The 24,239-nt window shown below is 37.9% G+C and overlaps 2 protein-coding genes across 2 annotated transcripts; both read left to right on the top strand.

The window, feature by feature from the left end:
• The first annotated feature begins 4,820 nt into the window (after nucleotides 1-4,820).
• LOC126708289 (uncharacterized) lies at nucleotides 4,821-5,702 on the top strand. Its single transcript, XM_050408091.1, has one exon. The coding sequence runs from the start codon at nucleotides 4,821-4,823 to the stop codon at nucleotides 5,700-5,702; it is 882 nt and encodes a 293-aa protein (XP_050264048.1).
• Nucleotides 5,703-17,772: 12,070 nt separating this feature from the next.
• On the top strand, nucleotides 17,773-22,572 carry LOC126709170 (F-box/kelch-repeat protein SKIP30). Its single transcript, XM_050409283.1, has 2 exons — nucleotides 17,773-17,987; nucleotides 21,239-22,572. The coding sequence occupies exon 2, from the start codon at nucleotides 21,317-21,319 to the stop codon at nucleotides 22,346-22,348; it is 1,032 nt and encodes a 343-aa protein (XP_050265240.1). The 5' UTR covers nucleotides 17,773-17,987; nucleotides 21,239-21,316; the 3' UTR covers nucleotides 22,349-22,572.
• Nucleotides 22,573-24,239: the final 1,667 nt, after the last annotated feature.

Genomic DNA, 24,239 nt, shown 5'->3' with positions numbered 1-24,239 from the left:
TGGTACTTGTAAATTGTAGTGCCCTAGACTTTTAACTTCTAGATAATTGTAACCTCAAGGTTCTCAACAGGTAGATAACATGTTACCATAAAGTAATTTTCCACAACCATGCCAATTTATTCAATTCAAAGTTCTTTTATATCATCAAAGTGTTAGTTTTGTTTGTAGGGAATGCAAGTGGAAGCTATCAATTTTTGGCTCAGAGATCAGAATTTAATCATGTCCTTCTAAAACAGACGAAAATCCAATTATCATTGAGTCGGATTTAACTCAAGATATATTGAATTTATTTTCATCTTAATAAAGTTACAAGTTTTTTCATCAAAAATGAAAACTCAATCAACAAGGGAAGAACAAAAACCACGTGTTATGCCAAAAAATGTTGCTAATTTGTCCTTACCAGAAAAGATTTGGCACCCAACATGTGACGTAATTATCCAAAATTGGACCAAAAGCAAAAATTATCATTCTATCATGAATGAGTTCTAAATTAAGGGTTTATTTGGGATCCGCTTATTTTACTAAAACTAAAAACTTTTTGCTAAAAGTACTATAGACAAAAGTAAAAGTTAGCTGAAATAGTACAATAAGACCCATTAATAGTATCAAAATGTGCAGTGGGACCCATAAATAGTAGCAAAAATAAGTTGAATAATAAAATAAACTAGCTTTTTAATTGGTAGCCAAACGCACACTAAATTATTATTTTTTCCATAAAAAATTGATAGAGAGTGAGACAAATTTGTTCATATTATTGTTCTAATACAAGTCTATCTATTCTCCCTATATATATATATATATATATAATAGGTGAAGTTGAGAGAAACTAAAATAAGAATTTCAAATTAGAGTTCCAATTTTGCGCCATGTATCATAAATTATTTATTTTTAGAGAATTTTATTTCTTAATTTTAGAATCAAATGTGAGACCACATCATAAATATTCATCCAAGTGAGTTATTAAGTACAAAAAACAAAGAGTCTAGAATAAATGAATCATAAAAATAAAATAAAAAAGTGCTTCACAATAATTTAAAAAAAAAAAAAAAAACGTGGAAAATTTACATTTTATACCTAATAATATCCTTACAAAATTTTTTAAAGAGTTAACAAAATATAAAAATGACTATCAATAGTATTTAAATTATATATATAGAGAGGAATTATATTATGCACCTTATTGTATTTATCTTTAAGTGTATCCATACATATACATGGGGTTACAAGTTAATAATAATAATAGGTGAAGCTAAGAGAAACTTAAATTAGAATTCCAAATTAAAGTTCCAACTTTACACCATTTGTCCTAAATTATTTATTTTTAAAAAGTTTTATTTTTTAATTTTAGAATAAAATGTGTGACCACATCATAAATATTCATCCAAATGAGTTATTAAGTACAAAAACCAAGGAGTCTAAAATAAATGAATCGTATGGAAAAAAAAAAAGTGTTTCACAATAATTTTAAAAAAAATGGACAATTTACATTTTATACCTAATAATATCCTTACAAAAATTTTTAAAGGGTTAACAAAATATAAAAATGACTATCAATAATATTTAAATTATATATATATATAGGAATTATATTATACATCTTATTGTATATCTTTAAGTGTATCCATGCATATGCATGAGATTATAAACTAGTATATATTAATAGCCAAATTAGAGAAAATCCAATTAGATTTTAATTGGATTCTCAATTTTGTGCCACGTGTCCCATTTAATTTTTAATTTTGTGTCAAGTGAATTATCGAGTGTAAAAATTGAAGAGTTCAAATTCAAGTAGATTCTATATTAGATTTTAATTGGGGTCCGATTTTTCACCACGTGTTCATCTAAGTTTTTACTTTTTGTGATAAATGAATTATTGGATGCAAAAATTGAAGAGTCTAAAACTAATTAAATTATAAATATGTATATACATATATATATATATATATATATATTATAATAATAATAATAGGTAAAGCTAAGAGAAAATCCAATTATATTTTAAATTGGAATTCAATTTGAGTTTAATTTTGTGCCATTTGTCCCATCTAATCTAAATTTTTAAATTTTTGTGCCAAGTGAATTAATTCAATGTAAAAATTGGATTTCAATTAGAGTTTAATTTTGCGACACGTGTCCCATTTAATATAAGTTTTTTTAATTTTTGCACCAAATGAGTTAATTTTGTGTAAAAAAAACGAGGAGTCCAATACAAGTATACCATAAAAACATAATTTTTAAATGATTTTTATATTTATTATCCTTTTTTTGTAGAAGTAAAAAGAATTCAAGTTTATAAGTCATCAATTAGAGTCTAATTTTGCGCATCGCGTCCCATCTAATCAAAAATTTTAAAATTTTTGTACCAAGTTAATTAGTTTAGCATAAAAATTTGATTTCAATTAGAGTTTAATTTTACAACACGTGTCCCATTTAATCGAAATTTTTTTAATTTTTGTGCCAAATGAGTTAATTTAGAGTAGAAAATGAGGTGTCCAATATAAATAAATCATAAAAAAACATAATCATATATCTAACACTATATATAAAATTAGAGGAAGAGAGAGCTTGAATGATTTTATATTTATGAGCCTTTTTTATAACTAAAAACAATTCAAATTTATAAGGCATCTCTCTCTCTCTCTCTCTCTCTCTCTCTCTCTCTCTATATATATATATATATATAAATTTAGAGAAAATCCAATTAAATTCTATAATTGAAGTCCAATTTTGCATCGTGTGTCCTAAATTATTTATTTTTAGAGAGAGTTTTATTTCTTAATTTTGGAATTAAATGTGGAACCATATCATAAATATCCATTTAATTGAGTTATTGTGTACAAAAACCATAGAGTCTAAAATTAATGAACATAAAAATATTTAAAAAATGGACAATTTACATTTTCTACCAAATAACATTCTTACAAGATATTTTAAAGAGTTAAAAAAAAAAAAAATATATATATATATATATATATATAAGAATAACTATCAATAATATTTAAATTATATATGTAAGAATTATACTATGCATCTTAATGTGTATCTTTTAAGTATATCCATGGATATGCATAGGGTTAGAACCTAATATATATAATGAGAAAATATTACATATTTTAGAAATATATAATTTTTAAAAAGTGTAAGCTAATACCTTGTATAATTTAAATATTTTCTAAAAAAATATGTATAATTTGAATTATATAATTGTAATTGTTTTTAATTGTACCTGTACGACACCTAACATCCAAGTCCATTTGGGCCTTCGGCCATGGGTTAATAATATGGGCCGGGAGTCCAACCTCCGCACCACTAAGGATCCCGTCCCAAGCCCACAATAACTACGATTCCAAGCTAGGTGTTGTCCAAATACTTGAAAAGCAGACTGCAAGTGCCCTGCTCACATACAGCTCGGAAAATCATCCTCGGACGATATACACATGCTCGGTCATATCACCATTTAAGTGCTAGACAGAACCCTAGGAAACTCCGCTGCCGAACACACTTGCTGTAGTGGGAACCATTTCCAAAGCCATTCATACCTAAATATCCACTTAAATTTATCAACATTGGACCTCTCTTTGCACTAGTTAAAAAGATAATGATAATCCCCCCATTAACAATGGACTATAAATAGGAGAAATGAATGAATGGAAAGGGGATGCAATTTTGGGAGGAGAAAAGAGAGAGAGAAAGAGAGGGTTTGAAAGGAAGAAAACGTAGAGAAAGAGAGAAAAGTAATCTCATTGAGTCTCTTAACTTAGAACAACCCAAAGTAGGATACCCAGACCCACCATACAAATAAGTTGTGAGCCCAAGTAGTGGTTTGGCCCAGCAAACCCTTCTTTGGTGCGCACAATTGGCGCCCACCGTAAGGCTCTCCTATGATGCTGTGGTTCTAGAGGGACTCGAGCTCGAGAAAAATGTCTGAAAGGCATTCGGGGGGTCACGCGAAAAGTGGATCCGTAGGGTCTTCTCGGGGGTCTAGCTGGCGAGAGTGTAGACAGAAGGAACGAGAAGATAGGGAGCACGACCAATGAGAAGAAATGTCCAGTATGGGAGAAGGATCGTACCAAACCCAACGAACAGTCTCTGGTGCTACGGGACATAGGCAGAGGGAGGAATGAGATGAAGAGCTTGAACGGCTGCGCAGACTAGTCAGGGTTTTGGAGCTAGAGGTAAGGGGTAGGCGTCGGAGAAGAGACAGAGATGACCAACAATAGGAGGTCAGCATTGGGGGAAATAGATATGGGGAGGGATCTAATCAGTCCGGATCTTGGCTACGGTGAAGTCGTTCACATTCCCAAGAATCCCATCAGTACCGAGACCATTCACATTCGCGGGGATCTTGACGATATAGGAACTGGTCTCCCTCCTGGGAGTCGGGGCAACGCCGAGACCGCTCACGTTCTCGGGAAAATCAAGTTAGGAACTCAGTCTCCCCGGAGGAAAGGCGGCCTCGAAATGCTGTCATGGATGCTATGAGTCGCGCTTTGCAAAAAGTAGCTCGATCCCCGTTTTCGGACGAAATCGAGCGGGCCAAAATGCCAGACAGGTTTACCCGCCCACCATTCAATTGCTACAACAAGAAAACTGATCCAGTAGAGCACGTCAGTCATTATATTCAGATGATGTCTTTGCATACTCATAACGATGCACTGATGTGCAAGGTATTTCCTTCGAGTCTGGGACCAACTGCTTTGAGGTGGTTTAATGGGTTACGGAAAGGATCCATACGTAGTTTTTCCGAGCTAATTCAGGAGTTCGGCGTTTGGTTTGTGACTTGCAGCTGAGTACCTCAGCCGGTAGATGCGCTTCTGTCAATGAAAATAAGGGCGGGAGAGACCCTCCATAGTTACGCCAGCTGGTATTGGGAGCTATACAATGAGATAGGTGGGGATAACGAAAGGGTCGCAGTAAGCACTTTTAGGATAGGGTTGCCCGAGGATTCCGGGCTACGAGAGTCATTGACCAAGAAGCCTCCCGAAGGCATGCGGCAGCTTATGAGACGCATTGAGGAATATAAGCGATTAGAGGATGACCGGCTGCAGAGCAAAGGTAAAGCACCAATGATGAATCGTCCCCGGCAAACTGGTTTTTCGTTCAGATCTCAGGGGGGTCTGACGATTCAAGAGCCGACCACACAAATGGGAGAAGTGACGTTTAAGGAACCGGTACACAGGATTCTTGATCGGATCAAACACAAGCCGTATTTTCGATGGCTGAATAAGATGAGAGGGGACCCATTCAGGAGGAATCAGAATCTGTACTGCCCTTATCACTGGGACAAAGGTCACACTACCAAACAGTACCGGGTGTTGAAGGATCACCTAGGGCAATTAGTCAAGGCCGGACATTTAAAGGATTTCATGCTGGACTCGAGGGACAGAATTGCAGGGCAAGATACTCGACAAAGGGGAAACCCTCTCCCACCCCTTGTAGGGGTGATTGAAGTTATCCATGTTGCCCCGGAAAAGCTCAGTGCAGGAAGAAAGAAAGGAGTGTTGACAGTAGTACCAATAGAGGGTAACCTGGACCTACAGTTGCCAGGTAAGAAGATGAAGTTTGCACGGGAACCAATCTCATTCGACGATGACGATTTTGAGGGGACGATCCAACCACATGATGACGCATTAGTGATCAAGGGCCTGGATAAATGGCTTCTTAGTAAAAAGGGTAATGGTAGACCAAGGAAGTGGGGTTGACGTAATGTACCCGGATCTGTTCAGGAGACTTGGACTGAGGAAAGAGGACCTGATGAAGCACACTTAGCCCTTGGTTGGGTTTGACGGTAAAGTAGTGATTCCTGAAAGGCAAATTTCACTTCCCGTGATTATGGGAGGGAAGGAGGTGGCAGTGACATTTACAATAGTAAGTTCATTTTCCCCGTATACAACCATCTTGGGAAAATCGTGGATCCATTCAATAGGGGTTGTCCCGTCTACCCTACATGTAAAGATCAAGTTCCCAACTGAGTAGGGTGTCACCGTGATAAGAGGAGACCAGCAAGCGGCCAAACAGTGTCTTATTGCCGTAGTTAATTGGAAGTGGGGGAATCAAGTCAATCAAGGAGAAACAACCGGACCACTAGTAAGAGACAAGAGGACTGGGTAGTCCGAACAGGAGCAGGTTGAGTGGGAAGATGCATCCCGGAAGGTCCGTTTATAGCAATCACAGGGGCCCCAAGAAGGAATGGGGGCTGGTTGCGCCGAGGAGTTAGTAAAGGTAAAGATATTACCGGACACTAATAAATATTTTCAGGTTGGAGCGAGCATGAATAATGAGGAAAGGGTCCAAGTATTGCTATTTCTGACTCAAAACATAAATGTCTTCGCTTGGAACCCCTATGAAGTCCCCGGGGTTAATCCCGGGTCTATTGTCCACAAGCTTAATGTAGACCCTTCGTATCCCCCGAAGAAGCAGAAGCCGAGAAGATTAGCCAAAGACCATGTTGAGGTGATAAGGCAGGAGGTAGAGAAGTTAAAGGAAGCCAGAGCAATAAAGGAGACCTTTTTCCTGGAGTGGCTGGCAAATACCGTGGTCGTCAAAAAGAAGAACGGCAAATGGAGGGTCTGTGTGGATTTCATGGACTTGAATCGAGCATGCCCAAAGGACCCGTTTCCCATGCCAAAAATTGATCAATTGGTGGACGCCACTTACGGGCACTCGAGGATGAGTTTCTTGGATGCCTTTCAAGGATACCATCAGATTGCCCTGGCCGCTGAAGACTAGGAGAAAACGGCATTCATATCCCCCGACGCTAATTATCATTACACCGTGATACCCTTTGGGCTAAAGAATGCCGGGGCGACATACCAACGGATGATGACGAGGATGTTTCGAGATAAAATTGGGCATTCGGTTGAAGTGTATATTGATGACATGGTGGTGAAGAGCAAGCAAGAGGCACGGCATGTAGAGGATATTCAGGGGGTGTTTGAGGTATTGCGAAAACATAGATTGCCGCTTAATGCGGAAAAATGTGCCTTTGGAGTGGGGGCTGGCAAATTTTTGGAGTACTTGATCACTAGCCATGGGATAGAGGTTAATCCCGACTAGATAGAAGCCGTGAAGCGTCTCAGGTCACCGAGCAATCTGAAAGAAGTACAGTTGTTGACTGGGATGTTAGCCGCTTTTAATCAGTTCATCTCAAAATTCTCAGTTCGCTGCCGTCCATTTTATCAGATTTTAAAGAAGTGGAAGGGATTTCAGTGGGATGATGAATGTGAAAAGGCTTTCCAGGATCTCAAGGAATACTTAATGTGGGCGCCAATGTTGACTGCACCAGAGCCCAAAGAGGAGTTGTTTATGTATCTCTCGGTATCCGATCATGCTGTAAGTGTCGTGCTTTTAAGAGACCGGGGAGTACAACAACCCGTGTATTATATTAGCAAGACCCTAGTCGACGCAGAGACCAAATATTTGCCTTTAAAGAAATTGGTGTTGGCCCTAGTACATGCCACCAAGAAGTTGCCTTAGTACTTTCAGGCTCATACCGTGTATGTGTTGACCGAATACCCCTTACAGTCATTACTGAAAAGATTAGATTTCACGGGGCGAATAGCTAAGTGGGGGACATGGCTCAGGGCATTCGACGTAAGGTATAAGCCGAGAAGTTCAGTAAAAGGGCAGGTATTAGCTGATTTTGTGGCGGAATTCTCTCTTAAGGGGGAAATGGTCTGTCAGTTGGAACATCGCCCGTGGAAGGTGCATGTGGACGGTGCTTCCAGCGCCAAAGGGGCCGGAGCCGAGATCGTCATAATTACCCCAGAGGGTATTCTCTTGGAGCATTCATTCAGATTGGGGTTTAACGCCTCCAACAACGAGGCAGAGTATAAAGTTTTGCTTGCCGGATTGAGGGCATTCGTAAGGTTAAAAGCCCAGGATGTTGCAGGGAAGTTTTGAGGCTCGTGGTCCTCGGATGAAAGCGTATTTAGAATTGGTAAAGCAAACCATAAGTAACTTTTGTACAGTGAAGGTGATCCAAGTGGCCCGAGCACAGAACAGACATGTCGACTCCCTCGCCACACTGGCATCGTCAATTGCCGAGGAGATTCCCCGACTAATCAAAGTGGAACTTATCCCCGAGCCTAGCATAAAGGTGGCGGGAGATGAGGGGGCTGCAAGGGTCGAAGTCACAACAGTCACAGCACTTGGACCGAGCTGGATGAATCCCATTATTGACTTCTTGGCCGACGATCGAATCCTGGACGATGAGAAGGAAGCCAACAAGATCTGCAGGGTAGCCACTCGATATTAGTTGTCCAAAGACCGGAAGCTCTATCGCAGGTCATTCGGGAGACCGTATCTTTTGTGCTTACACCTAGAGAAAGTAGGCCAACTCTTGGCCAAGCTACATGAAGGGGTATGTGGCAGCCATGTAGGAGGACAATCATTGGCACACCGGGCAATGACTTAGGGATTCTGGTGGCCCCAAATGCAGAAGGACACCGCAAAATACGTTTGAAAGTGTGAGCAATGTCAGAAGCATGCCCCTCTGATTCACTAGCCTGCCGACTATTTGAACCCGATTAGTAGTCCTTGGCCCTTCGCACAATGGGGGCTGGATATACTCGGACCATTTCCTCGAGCAACGGGCAACCGAAGATTCATTTTGGTAGCCGTGGATTACTTCACCAACTGGACGGAGGCGGAGGCGGAGGCTCTGGCTAATATTCGGGACGAAGATATGAAGAAATTCGTATGGAAGAATATAGTCACTAGGTTTGGGGTTCCGGACTCCCTTATATCGAATAATGGACTGTAGTTCGACAGCCGAGCTTTCCGCGAATTTTGCAGCAACCTCGGTATCAGGAACAGATATTCCTCTCTAACATATCCCCAAGGTAATGGCCAGGCTAAGGCTGTGAATAAGGTAATCGTGAACGGCTTGAAGAGAAGACTGGAAGGTGCAAAGGGTAACTGGGCCGAGGAATTACCCAATGTTTTGTGGGCGTACCGGACAACTCCTCGGAAGTTTACAGGGGAGACCCCATTCTCTCTCACGTACGGGGCAGAGGCCGTGATACCAGCCGAGGTCAATTTGTGTAGCGCACGAGTTTCAGAATTCAACACGTCCCAGAATAACTGTCAGCTGATGGAGCGTCTCGATTTACTTGAAGAATACTGGGACACAACGACTATATGACTAGCTGAGTATCAACAAAAGGTTGCCCGGCATTATAACCAAGATGTAAAGGTGAGAGAATTCAATGCCAGAGACCTGGTACTGAGGAAAGCAGTAGGAAGCATGCGAGATACAAACGCCGGGAAGCTAGCCCAAACTTGGGAAGGACCGTACAGAATTACAGCCATTGCAGGTGTAGGGGCGTATTATCTGGAAGACATGAACGAGATACCGTTGCCCCGGCCTTGGAATGCTTATAATCTTAAGAAGTTTTATCAATGATTGTCTATGCACGGAAAAATGTACTTTGTACTAACTAATATAATAACGATGTAACTAGTTCGTGCAGGCCCAACCAATTCTATTTTTTTTAGTACGTCCTGTTGATAAACACGGAGGAAGCTGAAGAGATTCAAGTAGTTGGTAAATTTCTAAGGACAGAATCCTACTTCTCGGTTCAATCCCTATCACCGAGCAGGTGGAAACCTTATTCAAAAATTTCTAAGGACAGAAGTTTACTTCTCGGTTCGATCCCTATCACCGAGCAGGTGGAAACCTTATTCAAAAATTTCTAAGGACAGAAGCCTGTTTCTCGGTTCGGTTCCTATCACCGAGCAGGTGGAAACCTTATTCAAAAATTTCTAAGGACAAAAGCCTGCTTCTCGGTTCGGTCCTTATCACCGAGCAGGTGGCAACCTTATTCAAAATGTTCTCAGCACAGAAGTATTACAAAAGAAAATATTATATTCCAGGACAGAAACATGCCCTGTTCATTAGTGAAACATGCATGCACAGAAACTTTGAAGTATTTACAAAGAGGTTAAAATATAGATGCATAGTCATAACAACGATTAAGGTAACTGGCCGGCAAATAAACCTTAGTCAAAATCAATCATGAAAAATCAATTACTTCATCACCAAAACCTGGTGACATTAAGTTTAAACCCAGAAATTAAGTAACTGTTTAGTAAAGAAATCAGAAATTAACTGTTTAGTCGCCACAGCCCGGCAACATGGGCAAGCCAACTCAAAATAAAAGTTACTAAATAGAAGCAAATAAAAGATAAAGTAAAACAGGTTCGGCAATTAGGAAGTAAGATCCACGGGCTGCGTCTCAGAGGCCATCTCGGTAGAATGGTGCCCGGATACAGAAGGCTGGAGATGAACATTTTCACTAGAAGGGCCGTTAGTAGGGGGGTTGCTGGTGGCTTTTGTCCCGATCATTTCCACATGAGCGTTAATCTGCTCCACCAGCTCCTTCAAACTATCTGTCTCCTCCTCATCATTTGGTCTTGCAAGGTTCTGTAAGGCTGGGGCAGGGTCTGGAAAGGGGATCCGGCCAGGGTCCCTAAGAGGGGAGTCCTCGGGCACCTCTAAGGCCTTTAGGGGAGCCATCCAGCCCTCTTGAAAAGACAGCTGTCGAGCTTGCATTACTACTGGCTCCACGCCCTTCTCTGCATCGGCAAAACCATTATCATACTACTTACTCTCACAAGCTTCCAAGGCCGCCCGTAAATCAGCAACTTCCTCGGACAAGGTAGCGTTTAAACTTGCTGCTTTGGACAGCTTCACTTCCGTTTCATTTTGCTACGTCACCAGCTCCGCCAACGCCTAGGATTTCTCTGCGGCAGTGGCCTTCTTTTTGGCAGCCGCAGCAATTTTCGTTTTCTCCTTAGCCATTTTTACAGCCTCTTCCCTGCCGACCTTCTCCTGATCAACCTCCTCAATAAGGTCCTTCACCCTCTCATTTAGGATATGGGCTAGCTAAGCAGCCTATTAGAGACAACATTACTCACGCACGGTAACTTAAAGGAGCAACGTATATGGCAATAATAAGAATATGTGTAAAAAGCAAGTGTACAAAGGAAGAGAAGTTACCGCGACAGTGTGCCATTGGAGTCTTCTCCCCATGGACTCATCAGTCCCATCAGCAAAAGCGCTCACGTCCTCGGGTAAAAGGAGACCGTGCACCAAGCTTTGGGCAACACGGCCCCCTTCTCCTTCCTCCCATACCCGAACACTGGCACTAGCCGGGAGGGGCGTGCCATCTAACTCAAATGTGGGTTGCCATAATTGCTCCAGTCTAGAGGATGAGGCCACGTTTGTCCCATCTTGGGCCGGGAGCTCCCGAATAGTGACACCCCTAGACGATTGGTGGGGAGTTTGAACCTGAGCATCTCCCGGGCTAGTGGAGGTTAGGTCAATAAACCGTTGTCTCTTATGAGTCCGCCCGGAAGGAGGAGGAGGTGGAGGATGATCGGGAGGAGCCGGGACACGCCCTTAGGGTGGCTGCTGTTGAATGGCTTGACTTGCCCCAGGAATAAAACGGCTAACAGTCAAAGTCTTACGAGTCACCATGTCTTCAGAAATAGAATGCGTCCTGGAAGAGTCATTGGATTCTGCGGCTACTTGTTCGGCTACCTGAATAGGAGCCTTGGGTTCTGCAGGTACAACTTCACGCTGAACGGCCTTGTGAGCACATTCCCGGAGATATCTAGAGGCTGCTACGGCTGATTCGTCTCTTATAGGCACGAGTTCGTCCGAACAGGTGTATCGCGGGCCGAGGTCTTGGGCTTCGCCTATGGTAAAATTGGGAGAAAGAAAGTTCGTATGCCGAACGTCTATGTAGGAGAGGAGAGGACTGTCAACAATAAGGGCTTGGCTGAAGGGTTGCCAAGTGGAGTACATCGGATCTACGCCGAGGATGAGCTGAGATGCACGGAGTTGCCCATCTCGGTGCACAAAAATTTCGGACCTGAGCACAAAGTTTAGGTCCCGAATGTGAACCGTTCTGATGTCCTGGGTAAACACCAAACCGTCTGCAACAAAAGATGGTGAGTCAGAGTTAAGGTAAATAAAATAATTACAAACGGAAGGGATATAATAAATTAAAGATTAGAACGAACCAACTTCACACCGAGATAAGGGGGGAGGGATACCACCGGCAAACCAATTGCCGCACACCCGGATGAATTCCTCAGCAAAGTTCCTATTAGAGTCCGGCAAACATGAAATTAGTCGTACCCTCATGTCTCTAGTCTTTAAATAGTAATTGGATTTCTTCTTTCCACGTAGGCTGTACATGTGATTTATGTCATGATGGTCTAATTGCAAACCAAACGTTTGGTTTAACCTACTCACACAACTCACTACCCGGTAAAAGTTGGGGGGGAGTTGGTCGGGACTCAATCCATAGTATCTAAGGGTATTAAGTAAAAGTGGGTCTATAGGAAACCTAACCCCGCCCTCTAGAATAGACATCAACGGGAAAAAGGCCGTGTTTTCCCCTTTGTGGAGAGCGATCTCGCTTTCATGGAAATACGCCATCTCCACATCATTAGGGACACTAAAGTTTTGCCTAAAAGCGGCTAAGGGCGCTCCGGCATTCAAAAGATAAGCAAAACCCATCCTGAATCCTAAGAATCAGAAATAACTCTGGGAAAGGAAATAAAAGCAAAGGAAAGGGGAAGAAGACTTACTTTTGGCTATAAGGGAGAGGAGGATTCTGGGTTTGTGGACAGGTATGTAGGTGAATGCTCGGCAGAGAGAAATTTTAGAGGAACAAAGAATGAAAAGTGAGAAGATGGATTATGATGAATTATGTATAGGAACCAAGGGAAATGAGCTTTGGTTAATAAGCAATAATTGGTATTAATTAGTAATGATGAAGTAAAAAGGAGTGGCCTTAGAAATACCCAGAGCAACCAACACGTGCGCCTCGGTTTGTGAATCGACAGGTAATAATGACGGCAGAACTAGAAGGTCAGAAGCAATGCGCCTTTTGAGAAACACATTAATGGACCACTGTAACCGCCCAAAACGCACCCGTTGGATTTCTCGGGGAAACTGCTGCCTCTTTGGCTCCTTGATTCGTCCCTGGGAGCCATGAACGAATCAAGGGGGGGCTATTGTACGACACCTAACATCTAAGTCCATTTGAGCCTTGGGCCATGGATTAATAATATGGGCCAGGGGTCCAACCTCCGCACCGCTAAGGATCCCGTCCCAAGCCCACAATAACTACGAGTCCAAGTTGGGTGTTGTCCAAATACTTGAAAAGCAGACTGCGGGTGCCCCGCTCACATACAACTCGGAAAATCATCCCCGGTCGATATACACATGCTCGGTCATATCGCCATTTGAGTGCTCGGCAGAACCCTAGGAAACTCCACTGCCAAACACACTTGCTACAGTGGGAACCATTTCCAAAGCTACTCATACCTAAACATCCACTTAAATTTATCAACATTGGACCTCTCTTTGCACTAGTTAAAAAGATAATGATGATCCCCCCCATTAACAATGGGCTATAAATAGGAGAAACGAATGAATGGAAAGGGGATGCAATTTTGGGAGGAGAAAAGAGAGAGAAAGAGAGGGTCTGAGAGGAAGAAAACGTAGAGAAAGAGAGAAAAGTGATCTCATTGAGTCTCTAAACCTAGAACAACCCAAAGTAGGATACCCAAACCCACCATACAAATAAGTTGTGAGCCCAAGTAGCGGTTTGGCCCAGCAAACCCGTCTTTGGTGCACACAGTACCCATGTATATATACGAGGCTACACACTAGTAAATTATAAAGGCTAACAAATTTGTTTCAAAATCTTTCTATAGCTACTCATAAGTCATGAACTTTTATTCTCAACTAGCATGTAGCCCGTGCTTATGCTTGGAAACATTAACAATTGTGATGATAAGATGTTCATCTTGGTAGATTCGGTTTCCACATTGAGCATTATGAATGGAGGTAACTTGACACCAACATTTAAAAATCAAACTGGACACATAACACAAAATTAAACTACAATTAGAAATTAATTTGATTCGATTTGAATTCTAAAATTGTACTTCAACTTAATATAATATATATGATTATATTTTTGTCCACTTTTAACAAATTAACAAAATATTAATCCAAACACACTAAAAACTATTTAAAAAAAAAAAAAAGTCAAAGAGATCTTGGTTTATTTTTAATTTCTTATTTTGTAGGTTTTTTTTTTTTTTTTTTTTTTTTTTTTTTTTTTTTGTAATTTAAGATATTAATATAAGCTACAGTTTATAAAATGCTTCATCAAAATATGAGATTATTGTTTTTGTGGTTATTTCAATTTTGATAGTTAAAAACGTAATTTCAATTATTGGGATGGCAAGTTACAGGCTCTTGGTTATTGGAGCTGTAATGTATAGTGAAGCCAAGAACAAATTCAAATGAAACTTGTGTGTGTTATCATCAAGCTAGCACATTCAATCATCCTTTTACTTGGCATAGGGGACACTATCAAGATTTCGATACCATGGTTCAACCTCTTGCTAAGCTAATGCCTTTAATTTGCCTACATAACTTTTACTATTTGGAAGTTAAAAGATAGTTTCCATTATTACATACCATCAAAATTTAATAGGAAGCAAGTTCTATACAAAACCATTGATCTCCACTTATTAGGTTGCATTATCAGCTTTTGTTTTAGGGTATTGCTGGGCCTAATGGATTCAGTCATTTCTTTTTAACCCTAAGACTCTTCGGTGCTGTGGGTTTCAGTTAGCTCAACTGGTAAAATTTGTCATGGTTGAATAAGAGATCCAGGATTCATTCTTCACCTAAACAAAAAAGTGATCGGTGTTTTAGTCTGATGATACTGAGCACAATCATCAGAAGTTGATGTTATAGGTTGAAACTCTATAAAAAAAATAAATAAATAAACTCATCGGTGTCATACCTTGATTAATTACTAAAATATTTTTCAATATTTTTTTAACAAATTCATTATTAGAATCTAAGTTATAGTGTTGTATGGGAGCTGTACAATGTTTATTAATCTACCAAACGTGTTTAATAATTATTTGTGCCTTCCACAGAAATTAGAACTTAACATGTCTGATAATTATTATTATTATTATTTTCATGTTGATAATTTTTAAAATAAATTTTTAACAAAAAGAATAAAATTTACATCCAAAATACAAATAGAAAAAAGAAAAAAGCATTATGAATCAAATATCTCTGACAACAAAATTTCATGTAAACAGCCAAAAATTGTTCTATCTTTCTCTGTCCATCATGAACCTCATGTGGCTGTAATAATAATGATAGAAATAATTACAGTAAATCCACAGGGTTTTATCCACTTGAACTTTTCATCTATTTAAATGATATTCACATGAAAAATCATGGTTACATCAGATAAATACAAAATAGCCCTTGTTAAGACACATTTTAATGATTCTCAAAGCACCAAAATACAGCAATGCCGCAAGAAAATGTCTTTAAAAGAATCGCAATTTGTGCATGGATTCTGACATTTCTACTTTATTTTCAAACCAAATGTTATTACCATATCTAATTCATATTTTTGCAAAATACACATATGGCATAGCATCAACCCAATACATATTGGATCCCCATCCAAAAAGCTAAAGAGTTACGTACGTAGATATGTGCACATTTTTTTAAATAAAAAAATCTTACTTCTAATAGACTCTAGTTTGTGTGCCTATGTGTGTTTGTAGAAGTGGGATCTACGATACATAACTTAAACCATTTTGGCTCGCTTAGTGTAACCTGAAAAGTCTCATTCATAGCATGTTATAGCTCTTAAGAGAACTGAATCTAAAATTTTATCTTTTTTTGGCGATTCATGCAGCACAGGAAGTCCAAGACAAAGGCAACATCATCTGGTTAACGAAAAGAACTGATCATTGAGATTGGAATCTTCTTGGAGGCGCCAATGAAGCGTAATGTATGAGAATGTGAAGCAAAGAAGAGTGGGATTGAACATTGTGTTTGAACCCGGGCTTGCTCTTAGAAATCCAAAAGGAGGAGGAGAGGGTGGTGTGTGGATCTAGTTGGTAGAGGTTGAGAGAGAAGAAGGAGGAGACATGGGATGACGATATGGAATTAGGAGAAGGAGATGAGGTTTTATTTTTAAAGTCTTTCTCGTTGGACTCCTCAGTTCTGGTAGTGGTATTAGAAGAGCTCCAGAGTCTACTGAGTTCACCAATAAAAGTGTGCAGGTGGAATGTTCTTGCTTAGGCCAATGAGCATTATTATTGTGATTTTCATGGCTTCCGTGTTAAATGTTAATGCATCATTTATTTTGGCACAAAAATTATAAAATTTGGATAAGACATGTGGCATAAATTGGACTCCAATTTATAATCTAATTAGATTTTTTTTTTATTTTTATTTTTAAGTTTTGGGTAGGACAAGTGGTGCAAAATTGAAAATCTAATTAAAATCTAACTGGATTTTCTTTCAGTTTTCCCTATTAATATATATATATATAGATTACATGGAATAGTGTAAACTAAAATGCCACTTAGCTCTGCTAATTTGTCAAGCAATCTGGCTAATTTCCATATTTTCGTGCCAAATGCTGAAAATTGAGAGCACTTCTGACTTCTGTGTGCATTGGGCACCCCATCTAGACATATCTTCATGCCTTTCACACTGGCTCTTCATTAAAATTCTTCATATATCTTACACACCACTCTCCAAGGAGACAAAATCTGTACTAGATGGCCAGAAAATTTTAAAATAAAAGATGAACATTTTAGTGTCAAATGGAATGACATTAATATTATTTTCAAAATTGATAAGTTTAGAAACATCACAATTTTTTTTTTCAATTATTGATGTAATATGTTGTGATTGATGCATAATAAATATGTTGCCTAGAACTAATCGACAATGTAAGTTAAAAGTGTGTAAATTTCAGTTAATTTGACTAGTAAAATGTTTTGTCACCCAATAAAAAACTTGAGAACAAATCCACTAATACTAAAAATAGATCCTTTAAAGCTTTTGACGTGGTAAATGAAACAAAAAGAATGTAATAGTCTAATTAGAAATCACCCTAATCAAGAAAGGGTCCTTGGTGTTCATAATATACTTCTTTTTCTTAATTTTTTAAAACGTTCTATATTTCTTGAATATATAGATCTAAATCACAATTAAACCTTCTAATTTAATGGTATTCTCTAGGGAAAAGCCAAAAGTCACTTTATACATCATTAATGTGAGATTGTGAGCTAACAACCCTTGTTGGTGAAAAAATCAATTCAATTTCAAAACCACACACCCCCCCCCCCCCCCCCCCCCCAAAAAAAAAAAAAAAAAAAACCCAAGTGATGAAACGTCAACAATCGCACGCCAGCTAAGCTAAGCATGAAAAAGCCGGCAGAATTTACTTCTATTTTTATTTTGATCATATCAACCACGTGCCATAGATGTGTCAAACCTAGCATGGTTCATGAAGGAAAAATAACAAAAGTGCCATTTTCTGCAGTGACAAGAGGGAAAACAAAGAAAAACCCAAAGGAATTAAAAGAATATCCCAAGTGCCTATTCTATGTTCAGTAGAGTACGCCAATGCTATGCCCCTATAGCTATATGCCGTATACGAATTGAAATGTTAGGAATACACATTTTTTTCACTCTGACCCATTGATTGTATTTTGTAGAAGAACACTATTTTTGTTCAAGTCTATCCAAAAAAAAAAAAAAATGTAAAAATTGTGAAAAATATTGTTTTTTTAAAGGTTTTTATATTTGAAACTTAATAATAATAATAATTATGAGAAAATAGAATTCATATATGTAAAATAAAAGGGTCTAATAATAACCATATTCTTATAAGGTATAACGCTCTCACAGAAAAGAAAGTACACATTTCCTTGGACACAAGTTGTCATAAAAACCTTTGCTCTTGAAACTCTGCGTTTTTATTTTTATTTGTAAAGCTGTGAAAGTCCATCCTCTTAGGCAAAGCCTTCTAAATCCTACGCTACCCTCTTTCTCTCTGTAGAATATCTAAGCAGCAAAGTGCCAATCTTTGGTTCTTCAAGGGGTCTCTGGCTTTGAGGTAAATAACTGCTTGGCTTTCTGTCTCTCTTTTGCAAGCCAAATTTGATAAAATCAGAGTCTTTTTTTAGTTCTTCATTTGAGAATAATTTGTGGGAAATCGGTTTAAATTTTGGTTTATTTTTGAATTCTGTTGAATACCCATTATTTCTGAGGTTGAATTCCATATGGGTTTTATCTTAAAGCCGAAGGATTGTGCTTGTATTGGTTTTTTTGGTTAAAAAATATTTCTTTTTTGTGTTTTGTTGGTGGGGTTGAAAGTGGGGGTTTTGATTTTGATTTTTATTTCTGTTGCTTTGAGGTTTTGATTTTCTTGTGTTTGTACATGAATTGGTCAATGAATTAGGCATAAGGGTGCTTGGTTGTGATTGTGGAATTTGATTAACTCTGTGCAGTTAAATGAATTTTGGTTGTTTTATTACCTGTGAGTTTCCTTGATTCTGTGTTAATATAAGTACAAATGCATGTGGGTTTTACTTGAGAGTTGAGAGTTCTGTTGATAATGTTAGTGTTTTAGACATGGATGGATCATGTGTCAATGGGGACGGTTGGTGTTCTTTGATCAAATTCTTGTGTTCATCTTCTTAGTTCGTGAGGTTTCTTTTAGTTTCTGAAGGATGGAGAAGCTCTATTATAGATCCCATACTATTTACCTTTGTGTTTTCAGCGAGTTATACTCTTAAATCTATGTTAAACAATGCCTTTTTTGTTGTGTCATATGGTTGGGTTCCCCTCAAGCCAAATTTATGTGTCGTATTTTGAATTCCTATTTTTGGAAATTTGAGTGTTGGCCTGGTGTTAGTTTTAGGTTCAAATCTAAATCATTTGAAAAAAGTACCATGTGGAATTTCTGCAATCAGTTTGCTTTTTGTTCAAAATTTGGGACTAACGCTGTTGTTTATATTACTTCAGAATTTGGTACTAATGCTCTTTGTTGACATTACGTATACCACATAAGTTCATACCATAATCTGCTACTCCAAATTTTCTTATATCTGGATATACTTGAATGTATTTATTGACATCAGCTGGACAACCAACATAAAAGTTTTAGTTTGAGAGATCAACCAACAAAGTTTGGCAATGAGTTATAGCTCAAATGACACTTCCTTCTCCCATAAAAATAAGTGAAAAGTGAGGTTGTGGGTTCAAAAATAAAGGGTATTACTCATTCAAAAATCATGGATAGGCTATTTATGTATGGATACTCATATTGTTATGCCATTGGCTTACTACAAAAGGATTTGGTTTTGCATTCTTTAGAAAATTACAAGAAAAGATATCCAGTCACCTTCTTGTTTAACTATATTATACTTTTACAAATTAACAAATTACTATGACTTAGAAATCATTGTGACATCAACATTTTTTCTGTTGCTCATTTGGTCGCAAGAGCCGTGTTTGTTGTTTCATTGTATGTATGTACGCATGCATGCTTATGCATATGCACATATGGTCCCAAGAGCCTTGTAGTTCAATTAGCACTTCCTAGTTTTTCCAACAGAGACATTCAGGGTTCAAAATCCCCCACCCCCATTGTTATAACCATCAAATATGCATATGTACAAATGTTGTTTCATTAAATGTATGTATGCATGTAGCTGTGACATGAATATGTCCATATCGTGGGAAAGGAGAGTTCTTATGAATGTTTTATAGTAAATTCACTCTTCCTTTCTATCTAATAAGCATTGAAAATTTTTAAGTGAGCTGGCTAAATTTTCTTCTAACCAAATCCTCATTTCCTAGCTCAACTTTGGTCATTGCTTAATCTATAATTAAGGCCAATTGGGACATGGAAAGTGTCTAAACTCTGTTTGGATATGGGAAAATTGAGGAAAACTATCAAATTGATTAAGAAGTCAAGTTCTTATTTGAAGCAGTTTTTAAGTTTGCTTTCCATTCCTCATCCTTTGCGAGATTTAGTGGTAGCATTTATTGTCAATGATTTAGAAGGGGCAGTTATGAGTTCCTATGTCTTAATTCCTTGTTTCTAAAGGCTTTGTAACAATTCATATTTGAAAGCATTTTGTGACTCAAAACTTTAGATTTGAAACTGACAGCTGAGTTCTGTTTTTCAAAAATCCATATATCATAGGCTGTTGGAAAATTGAGATCTCAAATTGAAAGTTATGTGTCAAAACATTACCCAATGGATTAAAGATATGAACCAAAAATTGGTGAGATCAGATCTCTTTTGTTTGGTTTCATAGGGGACCACAAGATTGTTGAAGAGTGATACTGTTTTTGTAGTTTAATAGGTTAATGATGAATGTGAAGTCAGAACACTCATGGGGTTATAATATTTGAAATGAATATATATATATATATATATATATAGTGGGGTGTGAGGCTTTCAGCCCTATGATCGTTATATAGGGTGTTCATAGGGTCAAGCCTTCTTTTCCTTCTGAATGTTTTTATCTTTTAGAAAATATACAGTAGGACCTGCAGTTTTTTTATGGACATTTGACATTTGACATTTGATGTAACTTATTGCCACTCTAAAATATTTTCATGGTACCTTAAAATACTTATTGCTGGAGATTTTATGATCCATTACAGTACTTTGTATACTGGTTCTAATGGCTGTTATATCAGAATAATTGTCTACCCTCTTTTTCTTGTCTTTGTTGAAATCAAATCACCCTACCTACATGCTTGTTTGTTACCCTTTTATTTAACTTAGATCACATGGAATTGACCAGTTTTTTAAATTGATCACAAATTCTTGATAAACCGTTGAGGCCATTACCATCTATGGTTAATTACCCTCACAAGCCTCTTCTTTATTGGATGTCACACATCAGCCGCATAGATAAATCCTCATAAATGCCTAAATTAGAAATCACACAGAAATTACCAGCTATTCCCTTTTCCGTTGCTGCATGACCTCTTCCCTACCAATTCCCCTTCTTTTAGATAATTTGTTCAGGTCACTTTGGATTACTCATGGATAATTGGATATACATCATACAATTCTGTATTTTTGTTTGCAAGGAGTTATAAAGAGCCCACTTCCTTGTCACTGTTGCTTTTATGGTTCTATTGAGATAGTACAGTCACAAATATATGTTACCACTGTTGGTGGTGATGCTTGCAGGCTTCAATTAGATGCTTCAAAAGAGAAACATAGTGATTCCATTATCATTTAAACCTTCAATTGCATCTTGATTTGTAATTTATGTTGAGATTCAATAGTGGTGACTTTGTTCTCATATATCCATATCCCTCTATATTTTGATCTTTCAGATTGCATGTGTCAATGCTCCTGTGCATCAAGAAATAACCAGTGAAGAATCATATGAAAAGGATGAAACAGTGATTATTATGTCTGAGCTGATTGAAGGACTTCCTGACGCTGTTGCCCTGAGGTGCCTTGCACGGGTTCCCTTCTACCTCCATCCTAGGTTGGAGCTTGTTTCTCGTTCGTGGAGAGCTGCTATCCGTAGCTCCGAACTATTTAAAGCTAGACAGGAGGTTGGAGCAACAGAGGATCTATTGTGCGTGTGTGCTTTTGAGCCTGAAAATTTATGGCAGCTTTATGACCCTCTCCATGACCTTTGGATTACGCTCCCTGTTCTCCCCTCCAAAATTAGGCACCTTGCCCACTTCGGTGCTGTTTCCACTGCTGGAAAGTTGTTTGTGCTTGGTGGTGGCAGTGATGCTGTTGACCCCTTGACTGGTGACCAAGATGGGAGCTTTGCTACCAATGAGGTATGGTCATATGACCCTGTGACTCGACAATGGTCCCCTCGCGCATCTATGCTTTTACCTCGTTCTATGTTTGCATGTTGTGTTTTGGATGGAAAAATTGTTGTTGCTGGTGGTTTCACCAGCTGCAGAAAATCAGTTTCTCAAGCAGAAATATATGATCCAGAGAAGGATATATGGATTCCAGTACCTGATCTCCACCGCACCCACAATTCAGCTTGTTCAGGGGTGGTGATTGGAGGCAAAGTTCATGTCTTACACAAGGGGTTATCAACAGTCCAAGTCTTGGATGATGCAAGGCTTGGATGGACGGTTGAGGATTCTGGTGGTCTCCAAGGCCCAATGGCAGTTGTTAAGGGTGCGTTCTATTTAATGAGTCATGGAGTAATCTTCAAGCAGGATGGGAAAAAGGTGGTTGTATCAGCATCTGAGTTTCGTCGGAGAATTGGGTTTGCAATGATTGGGCTGGGAGATGAGATTTATTTTATTGGAGGAGTTCTTGGCCCTGACCGGTGGAACTGGGACATTGAGCCAATGTCTGATGTTGATGTACTGATGGTAGGGAGTGAGAGACCAACTTGGCGCCAGGCAGCTCCGATGACAAGGTGCCGCGGAACTATTTTTGGGTGTACACAGCTGGTAATTTAGGTCTCTTATTATTTGTTCTTGTTGTTCCTTCTTGTGAAATTGTTCTCTTGTTGAGAGAACACAGATCCCTCCTTTTTAAAACACAAGGAAATGAGCTATTTTCTAAGCTACCTTGTTTTGTTTGTATCTTTTAAAGCCATAATCCTTGGCCTTATTTTCTCTTCTATTGCTTCTTTGTAGTTCTGACAGGAAGTCCTATTTATAGAGGCAGCATTCAAAGTCTAGCACCAGTAAAATAGTAATCAATCAATCAATCAATATATCTATTACTATAAATAATTGTAGAAGACATTTCCACACCCCATATGTCATGGGTCATGTCAAATTCAGCATCGAACCAACACAATTATTCATACACAAATTACAACGTTTGTATGCAGCTTAGGTCCAGAGTGTGCTGTGACATTGGACCATTGTGATTATGACATGTGTTCTTTTTTAAGAACACATGTCATGATCGTGCATAGTTGTCAAATCGTAAATCGTATTGCGAGTCAATTTTTGATTTTTTTGTATTGTGTATTATATCGAATCGTATATCGTAAAATACATAAATACCTAATAAAATTATAAAATAATTATTGATATGCATATATAAAAGTTATTTATTCATTATAAATTCAAAATATATTTAACTAACGACCAATTTAATCATTACTTATGTAATAAAATTTAACAAAGCTAACTAAATAAATCAAATTAACTTATGTTTATAACATGTACATTCAAATTTGATTAAACTCAGAAGTAATACATGATATATGAACCAAAATAATAATATATTTTCGTCATCTTGACTAATGAACTCCATCTAAGTCAATGTTATCATCATGTTCAGCATCTTGTAAAATTATTTTTTGATAGACATTTTCTTTATTATTATCAACATTTACTTCTTCTTTTTTTGGTTTTTTTTTTATTCTAATAATTTTTTCTTTATATGTTTTCTTGGCATTCTAGCCTTTTAGACTCAAAATAATAATAACAAAATAAAAAAAAATTATATTTTCATTTAATACATTATTAATAGCATAGAAAATAATTTTGCACATATGAAAGTGTTTGTTATGAGTATAGTCTAAATTTTGTAGGTGAAAGAGAATGGAGGAAAAAAACTCATGGATTTGCTATTTCATTAGACTCAATTAAGTTTCCCAATAATTTTGTGTTAACAAAGTCTAACAACTTGTTTAAATCAAATAAAGTCACAAATTTTAACAAAAAAACTCATTTTAAACCCACATGTCTATGTATCGTATGATACGTACGATTCACCGATACGATACAATTCATATAATATGCATCTATGTATTGGACGATTCATGATCATTTACGATACGCTCTTACAATATGAAACTTTTTGTAGACAATACGATATGTATCGCGTATCGTACGATATTGACAACTACGACTGGAGGCACTGGACGTAATCTGCACCCACAATGTTTTACACAATCTCGTTCTTCTTGAATGAATGACCACACTTTTTCCACCATTTTCTTGCAGTTTACTCTATAAATTAAGTATGAAAGAATTCAACATAAATTCATATAATTATTATTTGGTCTAATTTTTTTTTTTTTTTTTGGTGTGTGGATAATTTGATAATTGGGGGAAGGAGTATAGTTACAAGGCTCTTTTGCCTATTTGGTCATATTTTTTTTTTTTTAGATAATTACAATATATTGCTAATTCCGTAACTCGAATCATTTACCCTACTTTAAAAATACTCACATGTCTTATACTTGTTATGTGTAGTTTATTTTCTTGTCATTTTCTAGTTGGGCTTCACAAAAAATGGGCTTGTAGTCTTGTATTGTTTCTTCACTTATCATAGGCTCATTGGGCTTCATAAATAAATCCCAGATGGGCTAAACCCATCAGAACACTT

Source organism: Quercus robur, chromosome 12, assembly GCF_932294415.1.
Source record: "Quercus robur chromosome 12, dhQueRobu3.1, whole genome shotgun sequence".
Taxonomy (NCBI): domain Eukaryota; kingdom Viridiplantae; phylum Streptophyta; class Magnoliopsida; order Fagales; family Fagaceae; genus Quercus; species Quercus robur.
The sequence above is the reverse complement of the archived record's forward strand: the minus strand, read 5'-3'. Positions and strand labels throughout refer to the sequence as shown.

What these genes read in the sequence shown, in the direction of transcription:
- LOC126708289 (XM_050408091.1), top strand. Translation starts at nt 4,821, where the DNA reads ATGAAAATAAGGGCGGGAGAGACCCTCCATAGTTACGCCAGCTGGTAT.
- LOC126709170 (XM_050409283.1), top strand. Translation starts at nt 21,317, where the DNA reads ATGTCTGAGCTGATTGAAGGACTTCCTGACGCTGTTGCCCTGAGGTGC.